Source organism: Bactrocera neohumeralis, chromosome 5, assembly GCF_024586455.1.
Source record: "Bactrocera neohumeralis isolate Rockhampton chromosome 5, APGP_CSIRO_Bneo_wtdbg2-racon-allhic-juicebox.fasta_v2, whole genome shotgun sequence".
NCBI classification, from domain to species: domain Eukaryota; kingdom Metazoa; phylum Arthropoda; class Insecta; order Diptera; family Tephritidae; genus Bactrocera; species Bactrocera neohumeralis.
Genome location: NC_065922.1, coordinates 14,257,676 through 14,282,386, shown reverse-complemented (window position 1 = coordinate 14,282,386; position 24,711 = coordinate 14,257,676). Strand labels below are relative to the sequence as shown.

At 35.8% G+C, this 24,711-nt stretch overlaps 1 protein-coding gene across 2 annotated transcripts in view; it reads left to right on the top strand.

Moving 5' to 3' along the window:
- Positions 1 to 24,711, top strand: part of LOC126760437 (rhophilin-2) — a 130,981-nt gene that overhangs the window by 5,048 nt on the left and 101,222 nt on the right. Inside the window, exon 2 of one of the 2 annotated variants that reach the window (XM_050476062.1) lies at positions 3,555 to 4,556. In XM_050476062.1, coding sequence (XP_050332019.1) covers positions 4,440 to 4,556 — 117 coding nt within the window. In that variant the 5' untranslated portion in view covers positions 3,555 to 4,439. Of the gene's footprint in view, positions 1 to 3,549; positions 4,557 to 24,711 lie in introns of both variants that reach the window. The other variant, XM_050476063.1, reaches the window with a different exon arrangement.

Sequence of the window (24,711 nt, the reverse complement as noted above, 5' to 3'; positions counted from 1 at the left end):
GCGGATGAGTAGTTCGCCGCATCTTTGTTTCGCTTGTTGTGATTTATCGTCAATACTTAATGTGAGGTGGTTGGACTTTTAATTGTTGATTGATTGTTGGGAAATCGTTAAATAAATTTTATACTCATCTATTATTTCTAGTGGATATTCGTATCTTTTTATTCGTAATTAGTCTTTGTGCGTTTAATGTGTAAACGGTCATTTTAATGACAATTAAAGTGATTGCGCCATTGATCTGAAGTTTATGTTCGTATTATTTACTATTAAGGAGCGATAACCGACATCATGGTTCAAGTACCTGAGTAGTATTGTTGTAGAGGTTAACGATTGTTTCGAAATTCGTTGCCATTCACTCGGTTATCTAATGATAAGAATATTTTATGAATGCACTTAATAGTAGACATCAGTGTTCATATTAACTATAGGTGGCTTAAGATAAACGTTGGTAATTGAATGTTAAATAAAAAGATGGCAACTCTTCTCAACTTTATCAACTACTTTGATGCTCATATTCTAATTTCACTCGAAATAGTTCGGTTTGTTCGAAAACATTTTTTAAAACAATACTAGAACAGGTGGCAACTCTTCTAAAGTACCTAAATACTTTGATGCTCATATTCTAATTTCACTCGAAATAGTACAACTTCATCGAATTTTTTTTTTTAATAATGTTCGAACAGGTGGCAACTCTTATCAAGTTTTTATTTACCTAAAAACTTTGCTAACTTTTACTTATTTTGTAATAATTTGTTTATCTCTTAAATTTAATTTAATCGAGATTTTCGAACAGGTGGCAACTCATTTTAAAATACTCCCGACAATTTTACCTAAATACTTTGATGCTCACATTCTCATTTCAATCAAAATAGTTCAATTTGTTCGAAAACATTATTTAAAACTATACTCGAACAGGTGGCAACTCTTCACAAGTTTTTTGCACCTAAATACTTTGATGCACATATTCTAGTTTCGCTCAATAAATAGTGCAATTTGTTCGAAAAAAGTTAACAGTTGGCAACCCTAATTAAGAATGTTTTCAAATTAACTTTAGTATATAGTATGTATGTATGTATGTGTTCAGAATGAAATGTTTTCTTAACTTAGTTTCGCTTTGAATTACATTTTCAAAAGTGTACAATCCTCTATTCGATTTTACTAAAGTAACTTAAAAAGGCAAACAAATTTTGACCAGCAAAGTAAATTGTTTGACTTGTCTGTGGTAAATATTAAATTTGTTGTTTTAACATCGGAATATTTGGTATATGATAAGAAATTAATAACAACAACCTTGACGTTTATCGGTGCATTTATTTATATATTTGCGTTGTGTACCTTGTTCGATAATCAATTGTCTTATTTTTAGCCTTTCTCGTATTTTCCTGATTAAATTAAACATTTTAAGGAATGCCAGGTTGGCTTTCTTTGCTATACTTCTATGTTTATTAAACCTTGTCCTACGAATTTCTAGACTCTTATCTTTATTTAACCAATATTTAAAAGAAAATAATTTTTAGGTAAGGCGATTATCATTATAAACTCTAATTAAACTAATTTGTAAATGTTTTAAGACACGCATTTTTTAGAGAGGTATTCGTGCGTACACATCACGGTGTCGGCAATTGCTCTTCGTTAAAGTCCTATTAATTTTCGAAACGAGCATTGAGTTAAAATTTATATATGTATTTAGGTGGCCTAGAGCATGAACTTCAACATCGCCCTGCATATTACATTAGATACTTTGGTTCTTTGTTGTGGCATACAGCTTTCAATGAGGGTCTAGAAGTCGTCGAAAATATACCTTAACTGAGTGAGGGACTTCTCTTGTATTTTGAAAAATTGTACACAAGTTCTAGCTTTTCAGAGGCAGCTCATGGCTCCTCCTAAAATATTCTGGTTGATGATTTGGTATGAAGAGCGACGCAGCCATATTCGTATTCAAGTTTTCACTTCTTACCAATATGAATATTATGTAGCGGACGAAAAAATAAAAAAGAGAGAAATATAGAAGAAATGTTTATAATAACGCGACTGTCGTTCTTCCTTTTTGCCTACTCAGTCCGAAGTAGCATCTGTTGGCAAAGTTATTCTGCGTTGGATTTCGAGGCTGACATTGTGGTTGCTGTTAGACGAAATTATCTAAAATTTCGAAGTTATTACTGTCAACAGTGACATGGAAACCTGTATATTCCTATAGAAGATTGTGCCTTCTCTATTTAGATCTGCAGCTTGAATTATTTTTCCAAGAGTAGATTGAAGAAGTCGCACGAAAGGGAGTCGCCTTAAACCTCGTTTGGTATCGAACAGCTCGGATAGGTCCTTCCCGATTCTGACGGAGCTTTTGGTATTACTCAACGTCAGTTTACACAGCCGTATTAGTTTTGCGGGGATACCAAATTCAGACATAGCGGCATAAAAGCAGCTACATTTCGTGCTGTCAAAAGCAGCTTTAAAATCGACGTTAGAGGTGGTGTGTGTCGATCCTCTTTTCACGGGTCTTTTCCAAGATTTGGCGCATGGTGAATATCTGGTCAGTTGTTGATTTGCCAGGCCTAAAGCCACACTGATTTGACATTTTGTTGACGGTGGGCTTTAATATTTCACACAATACGCTCAATAGAACCTTATATGCGATGTCGAGGAGACTTATCCCACGGTAGTTGGCGCAGATTGTGGGGTCTGCCTTTGTGTGGATTGGGTAGAGCACACCTAAATTCCAATCTTCGGGCATGCTCCGGCCTATTCTATAAAGAAGCTGATGCATGCTTCTTATCAGTTCTTCGCCTCCGTATTTGAATAGCCTTCAGACGAGTACTGCCATTCGAACTTCTTCATGGTCGGGCAATGGAGCGTCAGTTTTATCAAAATCGATTGGGGGAATCGGGTTCACCATCTCCTGGTGTTATGATTTCACTGCTTCTCAGAAGGTGGGAGAATTGTTCCCTCCATAATTTTATATGCACTCGGCATCAGTACCTAGATCACCTCTGGGGGTTCTACAAGAGTATGCATCCGCATCTTTTCGAAGAATTTTCGAGCATGACTCCTGTCGGTTACTAAGTTATGTTAAGTTTATATGCATTGTACATGCATAATGCTCCCAAAAAACTCATTTGTATATACCTACATACATATATACGTATGCATGTCTACATATATGTACACATCAACATAAAGAAAGAGTTTTTGTCACTCTTTTTGTGACTCAATTATTAGTATAAGATTAATCATTGTGCCTAATTATATTTATATTACATTAACTAATTCAGTCTATTGTTGACCACCAAGGCGATAAGGCTTTATTTGTTCCTTCCTCTTTCAATTTAATTACGCAGCCCAACTACTCAGTTAAATCATTGTTGTTTCGTTGAACTAACGCGGCCGGCAATTTATTTTTGCTTATGTAGTTTAAAATATTAGTTATGTATATAAGGAGTATATACTTTATATTAATTTTTTTTACAACAAACATTCTATAAGTAAATATATGTATATATATATATATAAATATTTTATTTGATCTAATTAAATTCTTTTTATTTTATTTTCCAGCTCAGGCAATAAGAACAAACATCCGCTTGTGTTTCAGCTTAAAACATGAAATACCGTTGCTATTAATTCCAATCGGAAGAAATTAACAAATTGGCAAACAAGAAAAGCCGCAAAACAACAAAATTTTCAAAAGTCTCACGCAACACTATCGTGTTTAGACCGCTTCGTGCGAGTTTCCGCGGTTCCACAGCATGTTTTTCGGTCTTCCAGAGCTCAGCTCTTGTGTTTGTGCTTGATTTTGTGCAAATTAATGGAAAGTAATTAAAAATCGGTGCATGTGTACATATTAATGAAAATTAGAAATAACAACAAAAAAAAAAATACAAAATCGAAAACGAGAATTAAGTGAGTTTTCAGTGCAGAAATAAGCAAGTAACAGTTGTTTTGCTTTTCTAACGGCAAAGCAAAGAAATCTGAAAAAATTGCAACTGCTGTGCAACACGCTGAAAGTGAATATTTTTATCGCTCAACACATACTCAAGCATATTGCATGCATTTGCCAGCCGCTGCTGAATGTATGTATGTGTGTGTGTGAGTAGCTGTGAAAGTGTGCGTGCGTGTGCATGAAATACTTGCAGTAACGAGGAAGCCGTGAACAGGTGCGCGAGTGAGAGTGAAAAACCAACGTCCATTGCGGAACTTCGAGGTATCTGCTTTCGCACAACACGAAAAACAAAAGAAATATAAAATTAACAACAACAACAACTTAAGCTAAAATACGCGCAGTTACTTGCTTCTGCACGCGATTTTTTTGTTTTTGTTTGTACGAGTATTGGCTCTTTAATACTTTATAGCGCCAACAGAACAACATAACTGTGTTGGTGCGCAGATAACAGCATCTTCGCCAACCGTAACTGTGCGAGCGTACTAACTAATACAACAACAGCAACATGGATAACACATCTTCAAGCAGCACCGCCGATACGGCCAACAGTAGCGGCAGCAGCAGCAGCGCCAACAGCAACAGCAACAACTCAGATGCCAATTTATCTTTCAGTTTCGTACGGGTGAGTTTCACTTTTTAAACATACTCAATGCTGTATATGTGCATATGTATGTATGTATGTATTTGAGTTTTGGGAAAGGAATTTTTTGCTTAAACCCATATGTGTGTGAGTGTTTGTAATTTTTATAGCAATTAAACTGCAGGAAGAACAATAATAATCGATTGAATGTATTTGGATTAGAAAAAGTTTTTCGTAATTATCGTTCATTAATCATTATTAAAAAGTGATTGCAATCACATATGAAAAAGTTTACGTACAATTTATAAGAAATAGTGGCAAAATGGTTGTAGAGCGTAGTAAGTGGGTTAACCACCCATTTTTTATTTTTTTTGGTCTTGGACTAAATTTTAATTTCATATTTGATTTTTAAACAAATTCTAAATATATTGAAATTAAAAAAAAAAATATTTGATTAAAAATTATGAATGCATGCATGTTGTATAATAAACAAATTATACTTCATTTCATTCTTCGAAGATTTCTAAATTAATTAATTAATTTTCTAAAGTAAATATTTCATACTTCATTTTACTATCAGCAAGTGCATCGAGACTATTTCAAGTTCAGTAATTTCATTTTGGACTACAGAAATAGAATTACAATTGCGTATGTGAAATTCTCTAAGTACTTTCAGTTGAAGTATAAATGTGCATCGTACATCTATGAGCAGTCTGTCTAAATCTAAAACTAACTGCTTTAACATTCGAGTGAATATTGGAAAACCACAGCTAACTTCATTCTCATTGGAAAGGGAACAAATCAAGAATAGATTGACACCATTCCTTGAGAAACACATGTAAATAGTTAGTCAAAGTGCCTCGAAATATATATTCTGAACATTATTATAACCTCTAATGTACAACAGTTCGTAACTCTCCCGGACAATTTGATTAACTAAGGTCCATTGGAGCTGTTATCTTAAGAATTTTGACCTTGTGCTCAAGCCTAGTAGATTTTTTGGGGTAAAGACGCGCTGTCACTTTTAATAGAAAAGTTTCCGGCGATAAAAAATATACATGATAACAATATACATAGTTCTATATATCTGTGGGCAAAAAATAGTAAGACTTTGTTCATAATTTTAAAATTCTTAATTTATTCTTCAAAATCTATTTCGTCCCCAGTACAATAGCGAAAATGTTTTTCCAATCCTCGAAACAATTCTTAAAGTAAATTTCCGGAATAACCTTCAATGCGCTTAGCCATTCACATTTGATGTCTTCAATCGAATCAAACCGTTTTCCCCGGAGCGGTCGTTTGAGTTTGCTGAATAGCTAGAAGTTTTACGGAGCTAAATTAGGCGACGGTGCATTATCGTGGTACAAAACCAAGAGTTTACGGCCCATAATTCCAGCTTCTTTTTACGAATAGCTGCGCGCAAACGACGCATAACACTCAAATAGGATTCCCTGTTGACAGTTTGGCCAGTCGGAAGGAATTCGGAGTGCTCCGCATCTCGATAATCAAAGAAAACTGTCTACATAACCGTGATTGTTGACCTGTTTTGACGTCTTTTTTTGGGTTTCGGCTCACCTTTGCTATGATATTCGACCGATTGATCGTCTGTTTCCGGGTTGTAACCATAGATCCAAGACTCATAGCAAGTAATAATGTGTTTGGTAGTGGGAAAGCACGGTTTAACAGACGTTAACACGACTTTGTTTTTCGTAAAAAATTTAGTGATTTTGGAATCATCGTGCTTTCACTTTTCTTCTTAGGCCGAAATGATCTTTCAAAATGGTTTTCACTGATCCTTCCGATATTCCAACGATGCCAGCATCAGCTTTGACTGTTAATCGTCGGTTCTCAGATATCAAATCTTTTATTTTATTATATTGACGTATTGATCATCAGTTGATGTTGATGACCGCCCTGGACGTGGTCTCCCGTCAACGCGTTCTCGACTCTCTTTGAATAGTTTGTACCAATCAAAAACACTTGGTGGCAACAAACAATTATCACCGAAGGCCTTTTCTAACATTCTGAAGATTTAAGGACCAGAAATTTAATTTCGCCTCAAAATTAAATGAAACATGAAAAGTTTCGCTCATCGTAAAAATCGCCGAATGCACTTTATGTACCTCAGAACGACAAGCGTATACTAAACCCTAATGTTTATTTTGATGTGACATTTGGCATAGATGTCACTGACTGACATACCAATCTAGAAAAAAAATTGTTAGATTAATGGGTTTTCACGCGTAATTTAAATTAAGGAGTCTTACTATATTTTGCCCACAGTTATACTAGGATGTCGTCGGTCTACAAATTATAGCTTCCTATATATGTATATACAAAATATATTTTCTTCGTGCTTAGAGATATTTTATGTCAATTGTTGAATGAAAAAAAAGCAACAAATGTTTCCTTTAGGGTATCTTATTTTAAAAATTCCATTCCAATGCCATAACTAAATTCCAAAAAAGTTTGAATTTATTATATAAAATGTATTATAAGAATTTGTTTTAATAACATAAAATAAATTAAATATATTTACACACAAAGCATATGCTTGCCTTCTTACTCCAACCCATTGGTGAGTGCCTCCGAGCAAACATCGCCAAAGTGCCATGTACTAACTTCTTGTTCTAGCCTATTTCCTATACTCACTTAAGTCTAAGTAAACATTATACAATCGAAATAAAATAAAAGAAAAACATTAGCAGTACTAATAATAGTAATAATCGCACTTTCCCTTTCACTAAACACCAATAAACGTAATACGCGAGGAATCGAGAGTTGTACACTTCATTCATTCACCGTTTTCAGCTCCACATTTTATGCGCTTTTGGTGGCAGCAGGCGATTGAAGTTTTGATGTGTGCAACAACAAAAAATGTGCCACTCACTATTTTTCCGCCATGAACGCGCGTTTTGTTTTTATTATTGTTATTTTAAATTCATTTCAGTTTCCAATGGCGAGCTGAGTCTAAAAGTATTGGTTGGTACGCTTGGCCTGCCAGCCAGCCAGTCTGTGGGGCTTTTTATCTCCACCGAAAAACCAGTCTTTGTGATTGTACTGAACATTCACATGTCAAGTATATACTTTTGTGCATACATACATACATATATATGTATATATATAGTATTTTGTGTGTTTGTATATAAGGTATGCAGGTTCACGTACATATACTGTATTTATGTTTTTGTTGTTCATTGGTGGCTTTGTTTTTATTGTTAGCTATTTTGTTCAGCAGCAAATGATTTTGATCTGACGAACCATATACACCATAAATATATTTATGAATCAAGTATGTATATATTTATATATTTAATGTTGTGGTTAGGCGTCCGCTCGATTAACAGCCGCATGAATGATTTTGGGGTATTTACAGATTTGATAGTCGGCAGTGCACTTTTGTATATAAATGTGTAATTAAAATACTTGAGGTGGTTTTTAGGCAACACCAAACAGGTTGTAGTAGTTGATTTTGGAAAAAACTTGCTCAGAGAATAAAATCTATTTTATTTATTATTTTTTGTGAATAAAATAATTTTTGATAAAGCACACTTTTATCAGCTGTCTTAAATACTGTTGCCGTTTTCCAAGAGTGTGACGATGTTATGAAAAGATGTGGTATAAATATACTTCAGTTTTATGTTTAATTGAAATATATGAATCCATCAGCTTATGGATATCTTATATAACTTGTTATTTTCTTGTTGATTTGAATTGAATAATATTTTTCTAAGATATTTGTACTATTTTTGATTTGATATTATGGTTTCCTGTATGGAAATGTGTCTTTAAATAATTTTATGAGTACAAAAGCCGCTGAAGTATATTTTAGGAAATAATTTTCTATTAATGAAACATAAAATGCAATATTCTTGAGATAATTCGCTCATATGACGCCAGCAAAGCAACTGTTATCACCCATTAACACTAAAATATTATCCATAAGTCAAGATAAAATTTTGTGTTTTAATTTAAAAACATTCATTTTTAATCTAGTATTTCAATGTAAGTATTTCTTTTCGATATTTCATAAAAGGTTATCGATAACAATCTTAACTTGAACGATTTTTCTAGTCGGGTTCCATTCCGATGATTGCTGACTTGTTTGCTCATGTCTCTTCTCCAGTTATAAAGCTCTCTATGAATGTGGGATCGGAATTCGCACGATCAAGCATGTCCAAAGGGACCTGTTTGCGGTACACTTTTTGAAAAAAATCGGCTTTATCGGAACGAGTCGAGCAAGAACACGTTTCATACACAAAATATCCACCAAAATCATTGGACCGGACTCGCGATAGATGCCGAGCTCTCTTGCCCTATAATTTCTGTGTGTATATATATTTATACTTTATAAGGTCTTCACTGTTTTCTTTTAGGATCCACAACCTTCGTGTAAATTTAATATTGGGTAGTCGAAAAAGTCTTTTCGTATTTCTAGTCAAACTTCAACTTATTTCGTTTTCATTTTTAATGAACTTGAATGAATCAATTATGTACCACTTTTTGCCATTTTTCTGCTAGAGACATTATTCCATTAGTGTAAAACTTTTCTGGTTTCTCGGCGAAAAACTGTGGCAAGTAATTTTCACATGCTTCTCTTGAAGCCAACTTTACTCCATTAAGGAGTTCTGCATTGACCGTAACAAATGGTAGTCCGATGGTGCAAGGTCAGGGCTATATGGTGGATGCATCGAAACTTCCCAGCCAAGCTCTCCCAGTTTTTGCCGAGTCATCAAAGATGTGTGTGATCTAGCGTTCCTGATGGAAGACGAAACCCTTTCTGTTGAAAAGTTCTAGCCTTTTTTTTGATTGCTTGCTTCAATCTCATTAGTTGTTGACAGTAAAATGTAGAATCAATCGTTTGACCAGGTTGGAGCAGCTCATAGAGGATGATTCCTTTCCGATCCCACCAAGCACTCAGCATAACCTTTCTAGTCCTCAATCCTGGCTTTGCGACCATTTGTTGAGCTTCACCACGCTTGGACTATAATCTTTTTCGCACATTATTGTCGTATTTTATCCACTTTTTATCTTCTGTTACCATTCACTTCAGAAATGGTTCGATTTCATTTCGTTTCAGCAAAGAATTGCAGATGTTAATTCGGTCCATTACATTTTTCACAGACGATTCATGTGGTACCCAAACATTGAGCTTCTTTTTGTAGCCAACCTTTTTTAAATGGTTCAAAACCGTTTGATGATGAATGTTAAGTTCCTTAGCGATGTCATAGCTGCTTATGTGACGGTCCTGGTCAATCTGTTCCATAATTTCATCGACCCTTTCAACGATAGGTCGACCAGAGTGAGCTGCATCTTTCCCATCGAAATTTCGAGAACGGAAGCGAGCAAGCCATTGTAGTGCTACACGTACTGATACAGCATCATCTCCGTAAACTTCACAAATTTCGTTGTGTGGCATTCTTCCCTTTTTTATACAAAAACTTCAAAATATAGCGAATTTCTTCACCATTTTTACTTATTTTTGAACAGCTGTAACTTTTTTTCAACTTCACCGAATTTAATCTTGATCGCGACATAAAAAGCTAGAATTTTCAAAAAATATTTATTTGAATTTTTTGTATTAAAAACATAAGTATTTCTGAATTAAAATATTTAATTTATTTATAATGAAGATGAGGTAAAGACAAGTTTTTCCATCGACAACAAAGTCATATAATATGAAGAATAAAATATTGGAAATTTTTTTGCAAAAAAAAATATTTTTTTGAATTTTAATTTTAAAGAAAATTCTTAATTTTACCTATAGATATTTTTTTTCAATATTAAGTGCCATGAAACCATTCGTTAAGAGCTCATACACTCAAGACGATAATACTTACGCTCCTGTGTTATTCTTTGCAAAACTTTTTTTTTTCACTTAAAATGACTTTAAATGTTTTTCTTGGACATTTTTTAGTATGTATTTTCGCAAAGAGGTTCCCTTTTTTATATAGTACGGATGAACGCTTCAGCGCAAACGCTGCCAAGCATAACCGCAGACAATTAAATCTAGAAAAACACTTACAAGAAATGCATGCTGGGTGTTTTAGGGATATATCTGTATGAAGACAAGTACTAGAAAGTATGAGTACGATTGTTTCAGAACATGAAAACATAATTATGCACTTGCAAACTTTATTTACACTCGTACACGCCAAGAGGGAATCATATATTACATATGCTAATGACGAGTTCCGTCTGCGCATGCGCGCAATTGCCGGTAAGGCACCACCCAATACTAATTATAAAGTTTTAAAATGCACATTGTTGCTCTTCCGAGTTATTTATACACTTATTAAGCATTTCCTTAATTTTAAGAAGCACCAACGGGCGCTGAAGCGTAAGGACTGGCAAGTGAAAAGAATCGCACTTGCTGAAAGTAAGAAAACGCAATTAAATAAAAATACGAAAATACAAAACAAACATGAAAACAATACTGTAGGTGTCTTCCTGCTGCCGCGGAGACAGTTTGGAGGGAGAGTGTGTGAGTGTGTGTGTGTGCTGGTGAAGTGCTTTCAAGTGTGGCACCCACTTGACGGCCAACGGGTAACTTCAGAACTCATTCATTGTCTCGGTTACGGTGATGGGCATAAGAACAGTAGCGCAACAACAACAATAAACGCCAACAACCAGCAGTCAACAGACAACTACTTTGCCTGCTGCCTACTCCTATAAGGGTCTTAAACACTTTTGTGAGCCGCATCGCTGCTATTAACGCAGCTGGTGTTCGTGTTGCTGTTGGTGTTGATGCCCGACGACAAACTACATGATTCATTGACCCTTTTGTGAAAAGCCAAACTGCGTCATTATGCGTGTGCCTCTTGGCAGTTAAAATTCTGAAAAATAAAAAAAATTCTCTGAGTCAAATTACTAGTACGTTTTTCCCGCATTTGATGCGTCCAGAAAACAAAGCCAAGTTAAATCCATGCCGGTATATAAATCTCTGTGGCATTTATGGTTTGGTTATGTGCGTGTTGGAGAGTTAACCTGTAGGAACATACAATGTCTATATGAAGTTTTCGGTAGTGGGTTCAGGTTATCGTTAGTGAAATACAAACTGATCGTTCGAAATCAAGTCTTTGTATGAACAACTTTTTGACTTGATGAGATATCTTCACGAAATTTGGCAAGGGTTATTGTCCAAGACAAGGAAGCAATCTCCACACAAATTATTCAGATAGGACTATTATAGCAAATAGCTTCCATATAAACTAATAGATCAAAATCAATTTTTTTTATGCTTTTTTTATTTCTGAAGTGTATTTGTTTTATATTCAATCCACTGAATTGCAACTTCTTTCAAAAATTAGGTGTGTGACTTGGCTAAATTTTAAATATGAATCCTAAATGTAGGCAACAATGTTTCAGTACATTTTTCACCACAAACAACTCAATGGTGCCTACATCTAAGAAACTGTCGAATGATCATTGCAAAAATCGGAGAAAATTTAATGAAATACTGACGATATAAATAAAGGGAAAATTGTGAATTTGAAGGTCGTCATTAACGTAGTGCTTTCTCATAATAATATAGCTGCTATACAAACTGATCATTCAAAATCAACTCCTTGTATAAAGAAATTATTGATTTGACTAGATATTTTCACGATATTTAGCATGGGTTATTGTCCAAAGTAACGGTGATAACTCCAATTTCAGATCAAATCACTATATAATATAGTTGTTATACAAACTGATCTATCCAAATCAAGTTTTTTATGCTTTTTTTTTATTTGTGAAGAGTATTTTTTTATATTCAACCCTCTGCAGTGTAACTTCTTCTAAAAAGAGGTGTGTGACTTGGCTAAAATATGACTATGTGCCTAAATGTAGGCAACAATGATACAGTACCTTTTTTCAAACAACTCAATAGTGTCTACATCTAACAAATTGTCGACTGATCATTGTAAAAATCGGCGCAAAAAAAACTGTCGACAGATCATGGTAAAAATCGGCGCAAATTTATATAAAATACTGACAATTTATATCAAGGAAAATTTGTGAATTTGAAGCTCATCATTTACGTAGTACTTTTTCTTAATTTTCCAAAATTATTCCAGGTTTCCTTGCGGGTCTACTCTTACCGCCAGGTCAATGCTTCAACATCACCTTCAAGCACATTTCACCCCCTTCTTAAGTATTATTAATGCTAAGCACCTCCGTGTGTATGTATGTATGTAACTCGGTTATTGACACCAATTTACTTATGCGCAGTTGACCAGCGTACCCAATACACACTCACACGCACATATGTACATGTATTTTCCCAGTATATCTTGTGTATTCTCAAAATCTTCTCAAATTCGCCGGCAATCTTTTTGACCATTTGACTGCTTTTGGGAAAAATATTGCATTGCTTTTAATTTTCTTATTGTTTTTGCTCTCCGAAACGCTGCTCCTCTGCAACGCATCACCAACTTTGAGCGACTTCACACCGTAATTATGATAACATAAACACCGCGCACCGAACACCGAAATTACGTGATGCCCAATTTCGTGTGCGTGCAGCAAGCGACGCGTAGCACAACAACAAACACACAACTGCACTAATTGTCTTGCATTACCCACTAAGTTTGGTAGTTGTGGTTATTGTTGTTTTTAACAAATTTTTGGTAGTTGCTTTGGCGTTTGCGGGCGACTTGCAGACCGTCGTGCTGCCATTAAATCATCATTTTTGGTTGGTATATGAAATTGTTGTTGCTCATTCTTTATCACTTTGTAAATGTATTTGTGTGTGTGTGATTCTTATATTTTCACTGTGTCGCTACTTTTTACGACAAACACTTTGTAGTTGGCCACTCTTTATTCTTTGGCAATGCTATATAGAATATGTTTGTGTGAAATATTTTTTTATGATTTTTTAGCGCAATTTCGCTTTGTTCTTTATTCGTCGTTGCGTGACAAAATTATTAACAGAAATAACGCTAAAAAATATGAAAACAACGCAGTACTCATTAAATAGTTAAAATTACTTGTGATATTTGCTTTTGTTCTTGTAGTTGTACTGTGCTTCAGCGCTAAACCAAAATGTCTTTATGTCGCTTCAATTAATTTGCGCGGCTTTAGAACTTTCTTCTGCTGCTTATTTTCTCATTTTGTCATTTCGTTATTTCTTTATTAACAAATTAGCTACTTGAAATAACTGTAATTACAATTAACATATTTAATAGAGACTATTTTGATAATTTATGTGCCAGTAATCAAAAGAGTAAACCAAAGAGCACAAAAAATTTTAGAAAGCATTTTTGTAACTTTTAATAAAATATGAAAACCGTATATTCAAACTTATTCCAGTACTGGAAAAAAAGTTTCTGAAATTATAATTAAGATTGAGACTAAGCTAGAGGTAAGGGAGAGTTCAACTCTCCAAATTATATACAGGGTTTGTCCGGAAAGTAATAGAACTGAGTCTAATTAAAAAAAAATATTGAAACAATCGTTACAATTCCTTAAAAACTTTCAAAATCAAAAAATTCTGCGGCGATGCAGTGCTGCCAGCTCGATTTCCAAGCATTGAACGCGTCACGGAAGGCATTCTCCGGAATAGCCTTGAGAGCCGAGGTGCATACTACTTGTATCCCCTCTGTCCTCTCAAAATGCTTGCCATTCATCGGGATAATACTCAAAGATTCATGACACGTCACCTGTGGTTACGTGATTCAAAAATAGGTCACTTTCACACATGTTCAAATTTTCTTGGCACACTTCCGCTCGCCGCAATTTCTGGTCGTCAGTGAGCACTTTTAGGACCATCTTCGCTTACACCTTAAGTGCTCCATCACAATGTCTTGATAAATTTAGATCTGGACAATTAAACTAATACTTAGTCGACGGTCTGAGTTCAAAACCTTGCGCACACGAGTCACATTGTCGGTATTTGTCAAAGTCGCAGGTCTCCCAGCACGGTCTTCATCAACAAACTCTTCTCGGCCCTCCAAAAAGGCCTGGTTCCACCAAAACGCACTACAACATCTGAGTAAGCCGCAGATTTACCGAGTTTTACATAGAATTTAATCGCATATCTCTGCTCTAACGAATGCTGCATTTTCAGCTTGCACTACTGACAGAAACACGTCGAGCGAAAATGTTTGTACTAACTCTCCAGGTGCTAGGAACGCCCTCTACCAAATCCAGACGGTGCGCGCACGCTCCGAAGTACAGTCGCGGCGGAAGAAAATCAGTCGTATTACTTTCCGGACAAACCATGTAGTATATTTCAAAGGTCAAAAGAAAGTTTGCAGAATACAGCGAAACCTGACAATCTTCGTCAAACATAATTGACTGACACTGGCCTCATATCGCTTCGGCCATAAAACTAAATGTTCGAACATTTTATATCCGGCAGTAATCAGTGTATCTGACTACTGCCACTACTTTAGTATGGTTCGAAGGCCTACATCTCTCTCCTGCTACGTATTATAATATAATCATCAATTACTATACCGATGATGGCCCAGAGCTGACCAACCTTCCGCGAAGCCCATTAAACCTTATAAAGTATATATCAGCCTGACAAGCTCAGTCGATGTAGTTATGTTCGTCTATCTGTCTGTATATACGCGAACTAGTGCTTTAGTTTTTGAGATATCGATATGAAATTTTCCAGTTCTCCAAGAAGCTGCTTATTTGTCGGAATCGCCGATATCGGACCACTATATGGCAAAGCTGTCACACAAGCTGATCGCTCAAAATGAAGTCTTTGTATAGTCAACCTTTTAATTGGACATCTCTTTGTGAAATTCTGCATAAATTATTACTCAAGATAATGCAACAATCTCCAATCATATTGTTCAAGATCACTTTAGCATATAGGTTAGAGCGGTTTGATTTACAGGTATCCAAAAACGGAAGTATCGTATATGGGGAATTGTTCTACGAATCATTCTGAGTAACTTTGTCTAAGAGACTATGGATCTAAAACCGATTTCGAGCCAGCGATTTTTAAGGCGTAATTTTTTAGGGATCATAAGAGTTTGTTCGTCAGTTTTTGAGATATCCGAATGAAATTTAATATGTTCGCGCATTTTGATATTCTGTTGTTGTTGTAACGGGTATCTAATCCCGGTTTGGATGGTAAGGCTTAAATAAGTTGCTCGATATTCTATTGATCATTTGTCGGAATCGGTCAGACCGGACAACTATATCTTACTACATCATCCATACAACCTATTATTCAGATTTTTTTAAACTGCACCTAAAAAATTGAACCCCACTTTTGGCCACTATGGGTAAGCAAAGATGTTCAGAATGATCCGCAGAACATTTCCCGCATTCGCGATTTTATAGACAAAAAAATCGACCCGCTCTAAAATCACCATACAATTCTTGTAAGAAATACACTTGTGAAAAATTAAAGCTGCGATGCACCCGAAGTGTTCTCTTTTTGTTTTACTAAACTAAAAACTAAAAATTTGGGGTTACTTCTATGTCTCAGGCGACATTTCGGCAAAGCTCTTTAGACTCTAGTGAGCGAGAACCTTTCGTTTATCAGAGTAAGCATAACTTTGAAATGCTCTAAAGAATTATGAAGTATCAGTATACTTTCAAATTCAAATTGTAGAGATGTCTTCGAAAGATAGTACGAGTATAGTAAAATTTGGTATACACCAGTTTCTGTTTACTCAAGTGTAGAAAAAAGTTCGAAAGTTCCAGTTGGTGTCAGTAATCTAGGAACATTGGGAGATCATTGAATAACTATAACAGGTATAACTACTAATACTACTTCCTATAATTGTATGCGTCTTAAAATATTGTATAGTTTGCTCAATAACTCGAACTTAAAACAACATTTTTCAAAATCCGTATTTTTGTAATAAATAAAGCTGAGGCAAGCCCTTCAATATGCGGCGCTCTTAATGCAATTATGGCTTTGCATTGAAGATGCAGTCTTAGAGAAATTTTTGGATAATATTTACATATTTCACCATTGGAATCCATACAAATAAAAAAACAACAACAAACTGTTATCACAGTGAAAAATGTCGACAAAAGCTCGTGGAACAATAGTCTCGTCACACACGGCGACAGCCGAGACTGCTGCTTGATGTTAAGTGATTTCGAAAAAGCGGCCAAACAGGCCAAGAAAAGCAGCCACCACTATGTGGTCCTAAGCATAAATGAGCAGCAAAACGGGTTGTGAAAAAAATGCAAATGCAAAGCGGAGGGTCCAAGCGAGTGCGCACAGACCAAAATTTATATGCATATGAGGCAAATGTTTGTATGTATTTATGTCTGTGGGTATGTTTGTGCGTGGCGCATGTATCTTGAAATACAGGTGAGATTTGCATATAACTGCGCGGGGCGACGGTTGCGTCGCATATGCTTAAGCCGTTTTGTTTGAAAAATAATTGTTTGAAGAAATAAGCACAGTAGGCAACAACAATAAACAAAACACAGGCGAAAGAGTTTTTAAGCAATTTTTTGCTGGTTTTGCTTGCAGCATAAAAATAAAACGAAAACTAAGTTATGACATGGCAACAACAATAAAACACTCACACACACGCATACACGCATACACGCATACAAATATAGAAATACAGCAGGCCCAAGTCTTATGCGCGTTAGTTGTTGTGAAAAAAATAATTGCCACACTGCAGAGGGACTCAAAAATTTCTCAGATAACAAATTTTCACTTGTTCGCCCAAAACAAAAACAAAAAAAATTATAATAATAAAAGAAAGATAAGCCATTTTAGGGCAGGTTCTCTTCCTGTTGTCTAGCCTAGCCGGTGACTGACTTTTGCAGATTTTTTATGCGTGATTAATTGTGTAAATAAGTGTTTATCAGCAAATTTTAGCGCCGACTCAGCTTTTTTCTGATGAACGATATTAAAAAATCATAGTAATATACATATCGTCACCTAAAATGCAGAATAACGTAACATCATTTTTCATAAGTTTATAGGTGAAGGAATACTGATATAATAAAACCACTCATATTGAAAAAAAATTTGAGTTTTGGTTATATAATGGTTATGTATTGGTTATATCTGATAGCGAAAATGGTTATATAGGTTATATATTGGTTATATCTGATAGCGAAAATGGTTATATAGGTTATATATTGGTTATATCTGACAGCGGAAGCAGAAAATCGAATGCTACATATATTTAATGTGATGTAGTGGATCGTAAACAACAAAAAACTTAATTTCGATTTTTTTGATGATATGTTATTTTGCATTTTAGGTGTCGATATACACTTCTATAAATAAATCAAATCGGTTTTCATTCAACCATTAGCAATAAATCACCACGATTTGTTGAATGAAATTTAATTCTACGACAGTGTGGCCTAAACCAAGCGCTTGCATTTCATAACCATAAGTGAATTTGTAGAAAAATTACCGTTATCAATCCGTATATATAAAAAGTTGTATCTACATATATATTCGGCGAAATTATTTTTAATTGTTTTTGCCTTTAATGCCGGCATACTACAACAAAACTTGTTGTCTCCACTCCGCCACACATTCTTGCTACATTGCAACTACGCTGCTGCAACTTGTTGCATTTTGTGAAAGCTACTCACATTTGTTATAAACATTGTTTGTGGCGCTTTTTAGTGCTATATTTTCGCATTTTTATGTTTATGTTTTGTTTTTGTTTTACAACTTTAACTTGCGTCTGTGGCACTGTTTGCGAAGCGAGTGTTTTTCACTCGCACTTTTATTGGCAATTTGCTGGCGAATTGTTTTTGCAAAATGTTGTTAATTTGTTTGGTTTATGTAGAAAAATGTTTTATTATTTGCTGTAAGTCATACTAAAGAAAAATAATGTAAATGGTTAGGGCAGTGCAGTGGCGTGACGTAGGCTAATGGCTGAGGGGTTTCGGTGCTGGTGTGTGCGGATTTTATGACAAGATATGCCGAGCACTAACGAGATGTGATTAAAATGTCCGGTTTTGGATTTTTTTTATAGAAGTAAACAACAGTTTTGCTTTTCATTGGGGCGGTTTCTTACATGGCGGGTCCCAAACCCAGCGTACAACCCTGGGGAGGGATGGTTTGCCTTCTCACTTTAGCTCGCCTTCAAACGAATGTTCTTTGGCTTGTAATAGCGAGTCGTTGAAGTTTATTAAGGATTATAAAAATTTCTTAGAACAAAATTTAATACATAGCTGCATTTCGATATTCTATTGGTGATTTATCGTAATCGCTGAGATCGAACAATTATAGCACATATCTCCCATACAACCGATTATTCAGATTTTTGAAATTTACCGGAGTAGCCGGCAATTACCAGATTGATGGAAGGATGAGTTGCTCCGCATGGAGGAGATTGGGGAGAGAACGGTACTGGCAACAGGCAGCAGGAATGTGCCAAGCCAAGCTACTACTGGAAGGGTACAACCTTGCAAGGTTTAGCGATATGATCAACCTCTCCCGAGACAAATTCCGTCTCCTTTTCGCGCTCTATACAGGCCACTGCAGGCTCAGGAAGCACCTATCCATCATGGGCATAGTCTCTTGCCCAAATTGCCGGTTTTGCGACATGGAACAGGAAACTCCAAAACACCAGATTGTAGATTGCCCAATTTGTAGAATCAGGCTCAAGGCCACAGGTTCCATCTACGTGAACCAGGATCACATCACCTCAGTCGCGCCCAGCAAACTCCTGGAATTGTTCAGAGTGCTGGATCTTTGTGACCATATGTGATATAGCAGAGGGAACAATAGACCATAGAACGCAGAGCAAAGCCTCAATTATTTTCTATGCATCTATATAACTTTATAGATTCTTTTACGAGTTCTAATACTTCATTTTGTTGTTGCTTCATATAGAGAGTAAATTGGCTGATTAGAACTTGAAATAGCATTAGGACCGCGTACAAAAAGTAGTTTAGAGAAAAACGAGTTTCGTTCACAACTCAAACCGGTCCAGTTGACAAGTCACTAAAACGGCTAGAACTTTGGAAACAATTTAAGTTTTGGAAAACCTTATTAGAGAATCTTAAATATCGAATTATGAAAAAATTATAGAGTTTTTCACATTTCTAGACTAGAATTCCTTTTAAATAAAATTTGTAAACATCGTGACACGTTTAGAAATTATTTCATATAGGGCATTTTTGTACCTAGATGGATTTTATATTTTTATAAAAAAAAATATGGATAATGCAAAAGTTTTTTGAACTAATATTGTTCGAAAAGTTCACCACATTTTACTAGTTCACAAAATTTTTTTAATAATAAGCCAAAAACACTTAATTTTTTTTTAATTTTTTGCTTTTTTATTTTTGTTCAAGACAACTAATGGTATGTTTGATTTCTTTTGCTTTTCTCAATTCGAATATTTCCATTTCTATTTATTTTAAAAACATCTTAGATTGCGTGCCGGAATTCGAAACACCTGTTTAGCCAGTCAAATGTTTGACGCTTACACGCACTGTAAATACACCTGACACGCTCGCATAGCTACACATGCACCAATCTGACCAAAATTTCCATGCTCACTCCCCTGCAGTCACTCGACATTGCGTAAATTGATTCCGTAAATAGAAAACGTTACAAGCTTAGTTGGCGCTGTGGCGTCTCAGCTCCACCACTTTGACGTATTGGCACTTTGGATGCGCAGAAGCAGGCACACGCTGACTTTTAGTTGGTTTCTCCAACGGCGATTGGGAGTTGTTTTAAAATTACCCACTTTTTACAACCGCATGTGGTTGGACAATTTTTTAATTGGCGAATTATAATTAAAAAGTAATTAGAATTTAGCGATTGTGTGGTTTTTCCACGCAATAGAACGCGGCGTGAGGCTACAATTAATGTGTCCGAAGCGTGGCTTCAAAAGGTATAGTTTTATGTTTTAGAATTGTGGCTAAAAATAAGAAGAAGGCTCATACGGTAAAGCGCAGCAATCTGTCGGCTTCGTGAGTATAAATTTCCTTCGAAAGAGATTTTTAACTCTATATGGAACTTTCTAAAAAACAGTCTCTAAAAGGTTTAGTCATCGACTAAAAACGCGATTATAGCAGTTAACAACAGCGCGCCAGTCGTTTCTAAAAGATTTACTTGGTCCTTCCAACGACTTCCTCTTCCTCTGCTTCCCCCGGCAGCGTCGAATTTTTTATGTTTCAGAAGAGATGTGTCTTTGTTGTTTTAATCTCTATATTTTTTGTGGTCTGCATTGTTAAGTAAGTTTGTTATTTCTGTTGTTGTAGCGAACCTTACCAGATGAATATCGTGGTGTATCTGGTTACGTAGACAATCGTAAGAACGGATTTTAAACTACTCGATTCACTAGGTCTGACGTTACCCACAATCTACAGCCTGCCTAAAATAGTTTTCTAAAGAGCCTAGAAACAACGATTTGATCTTTAGTCTAAATCTTAATTGAGCATAACAATCTGTTTTAGATTATTTCAAACCTCAACGAGGTTGACCAGCTCCTTACACATATTGCCAACCATAACTGTTGTTTGTTGTTATGGAGGGGTGTGAGTCTCTTTTTGTTATAGTAGGAGGAACCATAGAAAGCCGGAGTGCGGCACTTTAATCCGCTAAACCTAACCTACTCCCATCTCATGTCTCTCCCACGGTACCACTGGACAAAGTATTACTTTATGGGAGAGAAGAAGAAATGTATGTCTCCTCTATTTTATCAACTGACGGACGCCTAATCTGTTGTAAATGAATGAATGAAAGATCTTGTCATAATTAGAGCTGCCGCATCGCTAACAGCTTTCCTTTTTACAGAGGTATTTGCGAGTCCTCTGTTATTGTAAGTGCAGTCAAATTTCCCCACCATGAGATTACCTCCAAGTGTGGTTTTCAGCTTTTTCCTTATACTTGAAAACCGAGGGCAATGATAGAGTATGTGTTCAGAGTGTTCTATCCACTGTGTACACGTCGGACAATATCGATTAAAGTCATGACGACATTTTTATATGTAGTTCTAAAGCATCCATAGCCACTGAGTATTTGGGTCAGGTGGAAATCCAGGTCTGCATGTTGTTTATCTATCCAGGAATGTATGTCCAGAATCAGTCTGTGGGTCCACCGTCCTTTCATGAATCTTGCTGCCACATTGCGATGCTTTTGATTCTCTTCTCTCTTTTTGCTGCGGTAGACGTCTCTGATAAGTTTTATATTCGCGCGAATTCGTCTCCGTGGAGTCCACTATTGCACAAAGGTACTTCAACTGTGGCTGTGTAGTGATCTTACATTCTCCTATGGTGAGCGATATATTTTCTTCATCTTTTTTTTGGATCTGCGAAGAAGTTGTGGAGAGTGTCTGTTTCTTAAGAGTTTTAATTTATTGATAAAGTTGTGGAGGTTATGAGAACTTTTACTGGATTTCTAGCATTATTGAGTATGCTTCGCAATGTGGTTAAGAATAGAGGAATAGTTTTTTGATCTTTCACCATTTGTAAGGTGAATCTGTTATATATGTAAGCACAATGATGTTCAGATTCGGAAATAAAAAATTCATTTTGAAAACTCAACTCATAACAAGCCCTTACAAGTACTTTAATGAGGTTAGTAATTCTTTTATTCATGAAATCTCATTATTGGTATTGGAGTATGATCAATTTTGTTGCGGAAAATTACAGATTATTAAACCAAAAAGAAATATAGAAACAAACTATCTGAATTATGAAACTGACTACTCATTCTACTATTCAGAACTACTGGGTATACTTCGCCAATATTTGAATTGCGTGTTGGTAATTGAAACAGCCACTGCACAAGTGATTTGAAAGCAAATCGAGCATATCCATTACACCTGCCATATTTCAGTAATTAAAATGAGCAAATCGTAAAAAAACGCTTTACGAGTTTGTATGTATGTGTGTCTAAATGTAAATTTGTGCATTGAAATAAAAAAGGCAAGCAATGAACTATGCGACAAGCAAAGCAACAATCGATTTTATTGAAATGCACAAAAAAGTCACTTTTCCGCTTGGTTGCTTTGGTCGTTGGTCGGTTGTAAATAGTTTTTGGGCGTTTTGCCCGTAGGCTGTCGCTTGTCGCCGATGCTTACACGCTGCGCCGTGGCCGTCTGTCCACCATCTATACTTATGTACACAAAGGTGTGTGCATTTGTAAATACAAACTTGGTGGCGACCATTAAAGCCAACTGACTAACTGTTGCCAGTAATGGCTTAGGCGAGCAGTCAGACTTGCTAATCTATAGCCACATTTATAGGTGAAAGTCGTCGTACACGCGGAGATGAAAACAAGTAGCACCAATGCGAGACGCAAGCACCTGTTTGCTGTTGGAAAAAGGCCAAAAAATTTAAATTTAATTTTCGAGGAATGCGCCGCTGCCAGAGACAAAAATAGAAGTGCTAAAATAACTGGTACGTGCTATTTGCTGCTTGCGATGACTGAAAAGGTGGTCAAAGTTATTGGAAGCTGAAGTAAGTATTTAAAATTTATTTTGCAAAAGACATAAAAAATATTAATAAAATAGTTTAATATTATTATAAATTAAAGGGAAATAAATTTAATGGAAATTTGCCGAAGGTTTCTCTCAAAAAGATGCTGTTGAATTTGGCGAAAAACTCACGAAGAATCAATGCAGTATGCGACGGTGCATTATCGTTGTGCAAAAACCAAGAGTTGTTGGCCATAATTGCGGCCTCTTTTTACGAATAGCTTCAAGCAAACGACGCATAACACTTAAATAGTATTCCTTGTTGAAAGTTTGACCGGTCGCAAGGAATACGGAGTGCACCACACCTCGTTAATCATTCAAAACTGTCAACATAACCATGATTTTTGTTCTGTTTTGACCTGTTTTTTTTGGCTTCGGCGAACCTTTGTCACAATATTCGGTCGATTGAATATCTGTTTCCGGGTCGTAAGCTATAACCAAAATTCATCGCTAGTAATAACACGTTTCATGACATCCTGGTAGTTGGAAAGCATTGTTTCACAGACGTTAACGCGATGCTGTTTTTCGAAAATACTGAGTGATTTTAGAACCAATCATGCTTTTTTTTTGGGCCCAAATGATCTTTTAAAATGGTTTTACTGATCATTCCGATATTCCAAAGATGCAAGTAAGATTTTTGACTGTCAATTGTCGATTTTCAAGCATCAATTCCTTTGTTTTATCGACGTGTTGATCATAAGTTGATGTTGATGGCTGTCCTCGACGTGGTGGTTAGTCGTCAATGGATTCTTGAATAATTTGTACCAATTAAAAATATTTTGATGTGACATTTGGCATAGATGTCACTGATAAATGGGGTTTTGCTCAAAATTTAAAAAAAGTCTTACTATTTTTTGCCCACAGTAGTAAAATCTATATATTTATGGTAAAAAGGTCTACAACTCTAAATAATTTAATACCCTTCACAAATAAAAAGTTTTTCATACAAGAACTAGATTTTCATCTTTTACTTTGTATGACAGCTATATGCTATAGAGATATCGATCTGTGGTTCCACAAATGAGCCGCTTCTTGGGGAAAAATGATGTGTGTAAAATTTTAGATCAAACTTGACAGACGTAGTTCGTCACACTGATCATTTATATCTAATTTTTTTACAATTTTATTCCAAACACTTCTCAACCCAAAAATGCCCCACAAGCCAAAATTGAATGACTAACTGCCTCACGCCAACATTTGTTATGCTAATGCTGTCATTCCAGCCAGCAACAATAACTCCAAGCTGAGATTTCACTTGTTTTGGTTGCAACGCATCGCATGTTAGCACATATTTTACGTATGACGAAACAGCAACAACACAACATACATATGTACAATAACCCAATATCAGCTATCAATATTTTGACATTTCCCTTAAATCAAGCGGTGGAGAGCAAAGCGGCAAATGAAAACGAGAGTGCGTCCGAGGAAAGGTGAGCCCTGCTGTCATGTTACGCAATGCATTTCGGCTGTCACCCGTCAATTTCGGTGAGTTGCTGCCGCGGTTGTTGCTGTCTGCCTGCCACCGAAATGCCATAAAGAGAAATTTTGTAAATTTCAAATGAAAGTTTTTGGAGTCAGCCGCCTTGGGTTGGTCGCAAGATCGATAACACAGCAACTTATGCGTAACCGGTTTTCGTAAAACAAAAACAACACTGAGAATATTTTTGATTCAGTTTTTTTTTTGTTTTAGACAATTGCGTTTGCGGCGGGCGACGCATACACGGGTCATGTGCCGCTTAGCGATTGTAGTGAAGATGTCTGCGAGGGTGTACCTCGCACCATCAAGCAGTTTGCTGGCCATTTTGACAATTTGT